General features: G+C 36.0%; 7 protein-coding genes across 7 annotated transcripts; all 7 read right to left on the bottom strand.

The window, feature by feature from the left end:
* Nucleotides 1-677: 677 nt before the first annotated feature.
* On the bottom strand, nt 678-1,142 carry Tsp_04992 (interleukin-17 receptor E). Its single transcript, XM_003369535.1, has 2 exons — nt 1,048-1,142; nt 678-927 (listed from the first exon to the last, which is right to left on the bottom strand). Exons 1-2 carry the CDS (start codon nt 1,140-1,142, stop codon nt 678-680), a joined length of 345 nt encoding a protein of 114 aa, XP_003369583.1.
* A 57-nt stretch (nt 1,143-1,199) lies between these two features.
* Nucleotides 1,200-1,916, bottom strand: Tsp_04993 (conserved hypothetical protein). The gene is made up of 2 exons (XM_003369536.1): nt 1,497-1,916; nt 1,200-1,466 (listed from the first exon to the last, which is right to left on the bottom strand). Exons 1-2 carry the CDS (start codon nt 1,914-1,916, stop codon nt 1,200-1,202), a joined length of 687 nt encoding a protein of 228 aa, XP_003369584.1.
* A 149-nt stretch (nt 1,917-2,065) lies between these two features.
* Tsp_04994 (zinc knuckle protein) lies at nt 2,066-2,617 on the bottom strand. The gene has a single exon (XM_003369537.1). It carries the CDS (start codon nt 2,615-2,617, stop codon nt 2,066-2,068), a length of 552 nt encoding a protein of 183 aa, XP_003369585.1.
* Nucleotides 2,618-2,641: 24 nt separating this feature from the next.
* Nucleotides 2,642-3,048, bottom strand: Tsp_04995 (conserved hypothetical protein). The gene is made up of 2 exons (XM_003369538.1): nt 3,031-3,048; nt 2,642-2,926 (listed from the first exon to the last, which is right to left on the bottom strand). The coding sequence occupies exons 1-2, from the start codon at nt 3,046-3,048 to the stop codon at nt 2,642-2,644; spliced, it is 303 nt and encodes a 100-aa protein (XP_003369586.1).
* A 2,161-nt stretch (nt 3,049-5,209) lies between these two features.
* Nucleotides 5,210-6,137, bottom strand: Tsp_04996 (putative PAN domain protein). Its single transcript, XM_003369539.1, is given in 3 exon segments — nt 5,210-5,532; nt 5,768-6,026; nt 6,042-6,137. 3 exon segments carry the CDS (start codon nt 6,135-6,137, stop codon nt 5,210-5,212), a joined length of 678 nt encoding a protein of 225 aa, XP_003369587.1.
* Nucleotides 6,138-6,458: 321 nt separating this feature from the next.
* Tsp_04997 (putative PAN domain protein) lies at nt 6,459-7,821 on the bottom strand. The gene is made up of 4 exons (XM_003369540.1): nt 7,515-7,821; nt 7,001-7,348; nt 6,657-6,802; nt 6,459-6,611 (listed from the first exon to the last, which is right to left on the bottom strand). The coding sequence occupies exons 1-4, from the start codon at nt 7,819-7,821 to the stop codon at nt 6,459-6,461; spliced, it is 954 nt and encodes a 317-aa protein (XP_003369588.1).
* A 1,673-nt stretch (nt 7,822-9,494) lies between these two features.
* Tsp_04998b (conserved hypothetical protein) lies at nt 9,495-9,662 on the bottom strand (the record flags this gene model as incomplete). Its single annotated transcript, XM_003369541.1, has 2 exons — nt 9,495-9,559; nt 9,594-9,662. Coding segments are annotated over 2 exons (134 nt in total), but the record flags the coding sequence as incomplete, so codon positions are not given.
* Nucleotides 9,663-9,788: the final 126 nt, after the last annotated feature.

The raw sequence follows: 9,788 nt of genomic DNA on the forward strand, positions 1-9,788 counted from the left end.
ATATTATATTATATTATATTATATTATATTATATTATATTATATTATATTATATTATATTATATTATATTATATTATATTATATTATATTATATTATATTATATTATATTATATTATATTATATTATATTATATTATATTATATTATATTATATTATATTATATTATATTATATTATATTATATTATATTATATTATATTATATTATATTATATTATATTATATTATATTATATTATATATTATAATATATTATATTATATTATATTATATTGTATTGTATTGTATTGTATTATGTTATATGTTCGCGACAAAGTTCTGTAGCCAACGAGTCAGTGGACTGTAGATTTTGCTTTGGCGGCAGGTCAAATCAATTATGATGGCCTAACCGTAATATGACCCACGTTCGTTCACGAACGTGTAACAAATAAGACAAACAGTGGACACCTGTTTTATTCAACGAAGGTGAGCACTTATCAATGGACACAAATGAACACAGACTAAGCATCACACAGAAACCAATGACAATCACACAGCACAGTAAGGAGATCGCTGACAAAAACCGCAGCTTCTTCACGCTTCCTCGTCACCCTCTTGCCGTACACTTTCTACCGTACTGTTGGTCAAGTATTGATGCCTTCAGTTTCTAACAGCCTCCCCCCAGATGGACCCTGGTCCATCACGATGATTCGGCCGGCTCCACCATGATCAGTGGCCTCACTGATCTGGTCATCGACCCTTTGGAAATTTTCACTCGTGCTGCGCGAGCGAGTAAGACCAAAGCATACTCCGGCCAACCGGTATGTCTTTGGGGGCTCGTTCTCTCCAGGTTCTGACCATAAGAACCTGCAGACGTCTCTGTCTGTTTCGTGGAGAGCGACTTGCAGGTACATTTTCTGAATGTCCGCTTGCAAGCCGATTCGGTACCGCTGAAAGCGGATTAAAATTCCAAATAAATCCGCTTGGAATTTCAGTCCGGCATCCAGCAGGTCGTTCAGGGAAATGTCCCGAAACCGTGCGGATCCGTCGAAAACGATTCAGAACTTAACCTCTCCGGAGCTCCCCTTCTGATACACAGCATGATGCGGCAGGTACCAGGTGCGTCCCAATGGTCCAGCATCCGGAGCTTCTTCCGCCCAACCATTGTCTAAATACGATTGGATAACAGCGGCATACTCCCTCCATCTTTTCAGATCGCGATTCAGCTTCCGTTGGACCAGGCTGAGCCGCTTTTGAGCGACCGAGTAATTATTTGGCAGGGTACAGCAGTTCCTTCTCCAAAGAAGCGGACAGCATACCGCACGCCATTAAACGAGAGTTTCCGCTCGAACTCCTTTCGTTCCAAGCCAGACAGAGATTGTTCTTCTTCAGAGGAGATCCCAATGGCTTCGAGTTCCCAGAATTTCCGCAGTAGCTGGTCACATTCTGTGTCGGCAGATTTGTCGGCTGGGACTGTTGTGGACGGGAGCTGTGCAGGTGTTTATGGACCACTAATCACCCATCTGAGGCAGGTCTCAACGGCCACAGGGTCATTATCACCTGCTCGGACAATAGTCGACCCCAGCATTCTGAAGAAGTAATCGACGCCGATCACGACATGTACAGTCAGATCTTCTTCCTCTTCGTCTGCCAGTCCCAAATCGCGCAGATGAGGCCAGCCCCGTGCAGATATTCGTGGCTGGAAAATGTCGTCACAGAGAGTCTTCGTCGTCAGTGCCTCGATCAGCTTACGAGGTCCACCGAACAAGGGGCTCGGGTGGAAGTGCACGAGCATCGACTCCTGCAGCTCCTTGCTTCCACCACCAAATCCGTCGACCGTTACTGAGAGCTTCTCTAATCTCAGACCGAACTCCTGCGCCACATCCTCTCTGACGAAAGACCGCTCAGCTCCTGTATCAAACAGGCAGTTGACGACCATCCTCCGATCACCGTTGCCATGAGCAAGCGCTCAGACGATCTGCAACAGGGCTCTGCTTGACTTGTTCCGTGAAGCCAAGTTTACGTTCATCGGGTTCACTTCTCTTCTCCTCTGATCCTTTTCGAGCGGTGGATCAGAGGGCACCTCGCTCAACCGCGAGGTTCTGGGTTTTCACTGCTATTCCCGTTCTTCGGTTTCTCATCTCCACCTCGACCACACTCTTTCGCCACATGTCCTGGTTTTAGGCAGTGAAAGCACAAGCCCGCTTTCCTCACCAACGCCCGGCGTTGGCCACGTGCCGCCTTCCAAATTACTGGACAATCCGACGCTTGGTGTGAGCCTCTACAGACAAGGCAACGGTCTGTTACTGAGGCTTGGAGATGTGTGGCGGTTTTTCCGTGCTCCCCGAGATTAGTGGTTTTCTGTGGCGTCTGAGCCACACTCGAGGGCATACCGGCACTGACAAGTGACGATGGACGGTGATTATGCTGCATCAGTTCCGCTTGATTCCGGAGGTACTGCATGAATCGTGACAAGTCAGACTGAGCTGACTCATCTTCCATCGTTTGCTCGTCCCACTTGGTCCTGTCCTGCTCAGGGAGTAACTCCTGAGCAACCGTGATCAAGCATTCAGCGGCTGTCAACACTTCAGTGCTTAGATCCTTTCCTAATGCAGTCAATGCATCCACGTTCTGGTCCATGTGGTTGCTGAGGGCTTTCACATCCTATTCTCCTATGGGCGCTCCGACGAGGTTCAGCAGCAATCTTCGCGTCGCCACGACTGGCCTATCGAATCGCTCCTTGAGTCTGCGAACCGCTACTTGATAGTCGGCGTTCACCGCACTCAAACCTGCTAACGCTCCGAGAGTGTCGCCAGTCAAGCAATTTCGCAGGTAAACGAGCTTGACCGCATCAGCTAGATCCCTTTGTTGATGAACGCTGCTCTCGAACTGATCCCAGAATTCCCGAAACTTCGTGACATCTCCATCGAACTTCGGGAGAGCACACCGCTGTAGGCGTACATTACCGTCGGATTCGGCCGATCTTATGCAGCCCGGTACCACATCCACTGTTGCATTCGTAAGAAGCCACCCGGGGCCGCGGTCACACTTACCAATAGGCCTCCGGACATCTCATGGATACTACCTCCAATCGTGTACCCAAAGACGATGTACAATTTGCCAAAAAAAGCTGCAGAAATGAATGTGTTCAGTGCAAAAAAAGGCTACACCGAAATTGTTTTTTGTCCTACCACGGTTTAGCATAATTTTATCTTTATATGTCTACGGTAAAAATAAATTTATATTATCCACAATGTGACGTGAAGTATGAAACCTTTAATATTGGATTATTGAGAAAATTGTTAAGTCCAAATGCCAATACTCCCATTTGCCAAGCCATTGCCATTGGAACATGCCACAAAAGTACATTGTTTCAATCAGAATGAGGTGGAATTAACATATGTACCTTAAATCCTTATAATTAAGCCATTTTTAAAATATTGAAACCCTCACGCAAGGGGAACCTAATTCAGCCAGTAAACGGTTAACTTTTGCATATTGTTTCTTGATAATCAATTTTCAACCTGATGCTTAGCTGTGCCTTAACTAAAACTTTAACTGTTCTTACTATTAGTCAAATTTCACAGCTTTCATTCCAACAACTGTTACGTTTTGGCATACCTACATATCATATATATGTATATATTATTTATTTATTTATTTATTGTTTCTGCTTTTCGCTGTTTTGTTGCTTATTTATTTATTGAGCTCTGCTAAAACCTGACCACGTTAATGTTGACGTCAATAAATCTGTGAGTCATTTTCTTATTCATTAATTATTCTCATTTTTATACCTATTTGCTTGCCGAATAAATTCAAATAATACGCCTACTGTTCAAATGTTTGTTGTATAACTTTGCATAAAGATTAAAACAAAACCACGAATCATACAAATCGTAAATTACAACTTTTATTCAAATTGAATTATATTTTCTCTTCAGATTAAATTGAAAATGACTACGATAATCAGTAAAGTATTGAATCACTTTTGTTTATTAATGAGTGTTTCAACAAATTTTTTGTTCTTCATTTACACAACCCAGATTTAAATAACTANCTAATTTTGAAAAATATTTAACTTTCATTACAAATAAGAGCAATGTTTATATTTTTAATGAAACTATCAAATATTAATTATATATTGCAGNATAAAACATTATCGGTCCAAATATTTAAAGTTCAAATGTACTAAAAANCATTGATAAAATTTGAAAAAAGAAAAAGAAGCTGACCTTTTATGACAAATATGCTGGCTGTTGTTTCCATTGTGTAAACAATCAGATTTGCCTTTTTTTAACTTCAAAGCCTGCCAAATATGCACTTTCATCACAAACTGATTAAACAGATCAAANTANTNTGTTATTTTATATTATCATGCTCTTTATTGCTTCATTATTTGTATTCATATTCGTGCTAGTGATAATATTTTAAACATTAATTATTGGTCATATAAAATACTTGACATATATCGAGTAAAAAAAAATAAAATATTTACTACTGAAACTTTTTCATTATAAATCATTAAACGTTTTCATTGCATTACAACTACTGCAGTTCATTTTTGTGAAGTTTCTGCTGTTTTTATTAATAAATAATAAGCATTAGAAGAACATTTAAATTTTATATAATTAAATTAAATGACACTAACGACTGTTCTTCTGTTACAAACTAGCCTTTTGCCGCACAAAACAAATTATCTCATGGTAAATAGCATCGTTTTATACTAGCAATTGATTCGAGAAATTGTTAAATCGAATAGTCAATGGCGACAATTGGGAGCTGGTGCTTTAATAGCTGGATGGACCATCTCCTTTTCCACAATACTAGCCGTAGCTTAATTACCAAGTGTGAGTAGGCTGCGCAGCAGATGCCTTCCCACTTTATCATTAGAAAACTTCATTGGTGCAGTGCTTCAAGTTAGTTAAGGTCTGAGTCATTAAATTCGAGTCCGTGCTCTCTGTAGGTTGAGGTCTTCCCTGCAAATTACAAAATGTGCACTGCAGGATATATTCTTGCGCCTCTATTGCACTAGAATTCCATAAGGTCAAGATGAATCCTTTCATTCATCACTGAAATCTAAGTCGATGAATGATATAAATACATCTGCTGCAATATACATATTCATACGTTTGTCTTTATTTTGATAATAATCAAATTTAACTTAGGTTTAAAATGCTATGTAATTATTGCGCGTAGTGATAACACGTAATTTTTTGACTATGAAGACACTGTTTATCTTATGTTTGGTTCACAGAAAAGCAGCTCTGCAAAAACAGAAGCCCTTTGTCTGATGAAATGATATTGCAAGTGAGGCATTCTTTCGAATAGAATGCAGGTTTCATCAATGAAGTAAATTGCACTGCATTTCTTTACTCGCATAACTTCTGCACAGTTTGTTAGACATTCTTGCAGAGTAGTTGTATTGAGTAGTTCTATTAAAACTGACCAACCGGTTAAAAATAAAGGTTTATAAAATTCCAGTTGACAAACTTCATCCAGAATCGGAAGGGCATGCAATTCAGGTGGATCGTTGTAAGCACGTTCATTTTCTCTATCTAAAACAAAAGAATTAAAAATAGGAAACAAGTTATAATTGTGGCGACGTCAGTAAAAATTGATCTTTATGATGATCTTTTTATGAAAGCAAAATAATTTTGTTCAAAAAATAACAGCTAATTTCAATGCTTGAATTAGTTTGATTTTATTATCGTAAAATTGACATACTATTTAATGTATGCATTTAATAAACTTTAAATATAATTTGCAATGTTGCGATTAAAACTCTCTTACCTTTTGAGCAATTGTTAAGAGTTAAAAAATGATATCCTTCGTTTAAATAAACTTCGTCGTCATTATTTCCAAGAACTGCAATGAGGCATGCTTTACTTTCTTTAGAATATGCTATACCTTCGCATAATCCGAAGTTTCTTATAAAGCGGCATATGCTTATACAATCGTTTAAAAATGGAATATTTGCATATAGTTGAACGAGGTTTATCCATGGAATTACGGTTGAAAGTGAATGCTGTACTGTGCATATTTCTTTAAACTGAAACAAAGAAACTTTTGCTTCAGTAGTGATATGATTTGAATGCTTTAGTGGAAGCATTCTTGTGTCTTTTACAACCTTGATGAGCATTCCGTCTAGAACGAAAAACATTTTAACAGCTTTATGCAGTTTCTGGCTTTATCAAGCATACTTCTTTTCAAAGTTAATTTTATTCCTAGTGTTTGACATTTCTAGTTTCTTCATTATGACAAATTTATGTAATCACAGCTTATTTTATAATTATTCACATGAATTTGCAAATTTACAAATTTTAGAGTGCGCTCATGAAATGTAACAAGCCTAATATTTAAGAATGAATCATTATGTGAATTTAGTTATAATAATTGAATTACTCATACTGACATTTGAAACATTTGCCGCTATCATATTAAAGTTCGATCATGTTATGCGAATTTCGCATTAATATGCAAATCATATTTCAAATTTAGTAGCTTTCTTACAGTCATAAAATTGTATTATCCGGCGGTTAAGAGTGCTGTTTGGCAAAGCGTACTTTTTTCTTATTCTAAAAGTGAGACATGTCTTTTCAGCATATGAGAAATAGTATCCATCACACTGATCTGCCTGTAATTTATCTAAGCATATCATTATGCAATTGGTTTCATCTACAGTCTCCCATAATCCAATTCGATTTGCGGCTTTTGTTGCATAAAAATGTGCAGGATATAGTGATACTGTCAGATTAAATATACTGTATAGAGTTGGGGCAATTTCTCCAAACTTCGGAATAGAATATGCATATGGAAAATTGAAATCTTAAAAAGAAAATATGTTGAGTATTGCAAAATAGTAAAAATGAAAATGTCATTCTGCTAAATAATTATCTTAATAACAAATAATGATAAATACTATGTAAATAACAAGTAATTACTAATGATTAAATATTAATGATTATTCTCAAATTTTTATCAATGCTCTGACCATTTGGAAATAATAAACGTATTTTCATTTACCGTTATAACATCTTAAAATAATAAAAAATTGTGCAGATGTTTGTAGAGTCGGTATGATTCCCCCAAGTAATGGTAAGTTTCTAGTTCGAGATAGAAGAAGACATGTTCCTTCTTGGGCAGAAAACAAAACGCTGTTGCATGAAGTGTAAGTAGGTGCTTCACAAAAAGCAATACAGCGTTTCAGAGAAGGTGTCGCAATAAGTTGAATGCGCTGAGCGTGAAAGTTTTCCACAAAAGGCAACCGACGAAAGTCGCAATTCTTGTGTGTAGAAGGGGTGTGTATTTTTGCTGAATTATTCCTCTGATATGCACTTCGAACTATGATTCCCACAGGAATGTTTGTAATGTCTAAATGAAATACAAGAATATTTCAAACAATTTATTTTCTGAATTCAAATATTCATTCATAAATTTTTCAGATTTTATTATTTTAAACAATGCTGCGGAAAATGGATAATGTTTTGTCCGGTGTATCATAGAAAATTTAATGTTTCGTAAATGATATGCATCATACCTTTGTGGCAGCTGTGGAACAGAAGATGCATCGACTGTCCTATCTGTTCGTTTGACTGCAAATCATGATGACTTTCATTTTCGTAATACAAATTACACACTTTTGCAAAAGGACTGTATTTGATTAAATTACAGGAAGGTAAAAGCCCGTAACAAGCAGCTACACAACTTTCCATAGTGCCATGGACCTGTCTAATGTGTAGAACGTCAGCATGGTTGATTGCGTTTGCAGTTAACACACATGTAGCGTCTAATTTCGGAATGTACAATGACATCCACGAACAATTGACCAGCTGAAGAGGAAACATCACATTAAATGCTTCATTGAAAGATTCAACTCACTTAGACTTACATAGCAATTTATGAAGCATATTATTGCAAGAAGCGACCATTGCCTTAACATTGTATCTAAATGCAATTTCTTTTTTCATGCGTGTTATACAATTGATTCTGGTTTACAAGATCTCGACAAATTTCACGCATCTTTTCGCGTTACTCTGGAGTTTCGCAAATAAATTTTGCATGCCAGAAGATGAATATTACCTTCGAAAACGCGCAGGACCTCATTTTAAAAGTTTATAAGTAATTATTGTTGTTTTCTGCAAAATTCCAGAACTACAGATGGTCAAGTTCATGTCATCCAGAGACAGTGATACGCTTGTACAGCTTTTGACAAGAAAACTGTTCATGTTGAAATGCAATTCACCTTAATCGACGAGCTTGTTGTTCACGTCAACGTTAGTTGACACCTCAGCCGTGTGTTGATTCTTGGTACATGCAATTATTTCTGCCATAAATACTGCTTGTCGTAATAACTAAAATTTTGCTTCAAACAAAGTGGATTGCAACTTTTGAATTTCAATTATTTTGATTTAAATTATTCAAGTTTTATATTGGAACTTTACTTTATTTACAATATTGACATTCATTTAATTGTATTAAAATACAGCAGCACGATTTAATTTATAACAAACACTTATAAATTATTGAAAATAGATTAAACTCTTGAAAAAGAATACAATAGATGTGTCAGCAAATTAAATATAATGAATTATATATCTACTCGAATGTTTTGCGGTTTATAGCCATTGTCTGATAATTGAAACATCATCATATTCAGATGAAAAAGGTGACATATTTTTAGCATAGCATATCTCTTAATGCTTAAACATTTTAATCACTTTGCAATTCTCTAAATATAGGCAATTACATGCGTGTGTAAATGTGACGTAATATTGGTGCAAAATGTTATTTGTATTTTCAAGTCAGCTGAAAGTACTGATGTGAATTAGCTGGAAAGAATTTAGTTTACATTCACTTAATGAGACCTTTGATTCATTAACGACTTCACTTTTTGTTCTGTTTCTGGAAAGCATAGCAAATTAAATGCATTTATCAATAATGATACAGATTAATTAGCAAATTCCAAAATGTAAAATATTGTTGAGAATATGCAGGTAGTAATATTTTATTAGAAAGCTGACATCATTAAATTTACATTGAAATTTCTGGCACATGTTATACATTTATTTGATCGTACGGACATGCGTGTGTGTTTGTGAGCCATAATATAAGTGCGAAATGTTATTTATATTTTTAAATCTGCTTATAAGGTGTTGAATGTGATTAAGCTGGAATGAATAGAGTTCACACTCACTTAATGAAACCTAGTTGAAAGTAATTGAATTGTCCTATATGGAACTTTTTAAGTTCATTATGAAGTTGATTGATTATTGATTGAGAAGTTGTGAAAGAGATTTTTTAATTTACGCATTTGGAACTTGTTTGAAATTATTTTTTTCTTACTTAAACGACTGATATGAATTTGTCATTTTGTAACGTGATTTGTTTAGACTTTGTGAACAAAATTGAGCAGAAAAATTAAGAAAAATTAAGTAATTTACCTAATAATATTTCCACTAATGATGTAAAATATCAAAAGTAATAAATGAATAATACAAAGTAATAATGAAAAAAAAGTTCAAGCACTTTTTGCTTTTTCTATGCTTGGAAGCGTTGCTGCTATTGCGGCATTCAGCTGAGGCTCTAAAATCTGAATCCATTACTCAGGATATTTCACCTCCTTTTCTTACTGGTCGTTCAACGCGCTTTCTTATTGGACCTTCAATTTGTCGTCGTATTGGTTTTCCTTATCTAATTGCTCATTGATTCTACTCTTCAGTTGTGATTAGCTGCAATATTTTTCATTTCGGTGGTTCAAATATTCCATTTAGGATTACGTAACTTTAATAGTAGTGACGTAACGGACTAGTAC

Source organism: Trichinella spiralis (assembly GCF_000181795.1).
Source record: "Trichinella spiralis strain ISS 195 chromosome Unknown Scfld1557, whole genome shotgun sequence".
In the NCBI taxonomy this organism is placed as follows: domain Eukaryota; kingdom Metazoa; phylum Nematoda; class Enoplea; order Trichinellida; family Trichinellidae; genus Trichinella; species Trichinella spiralis.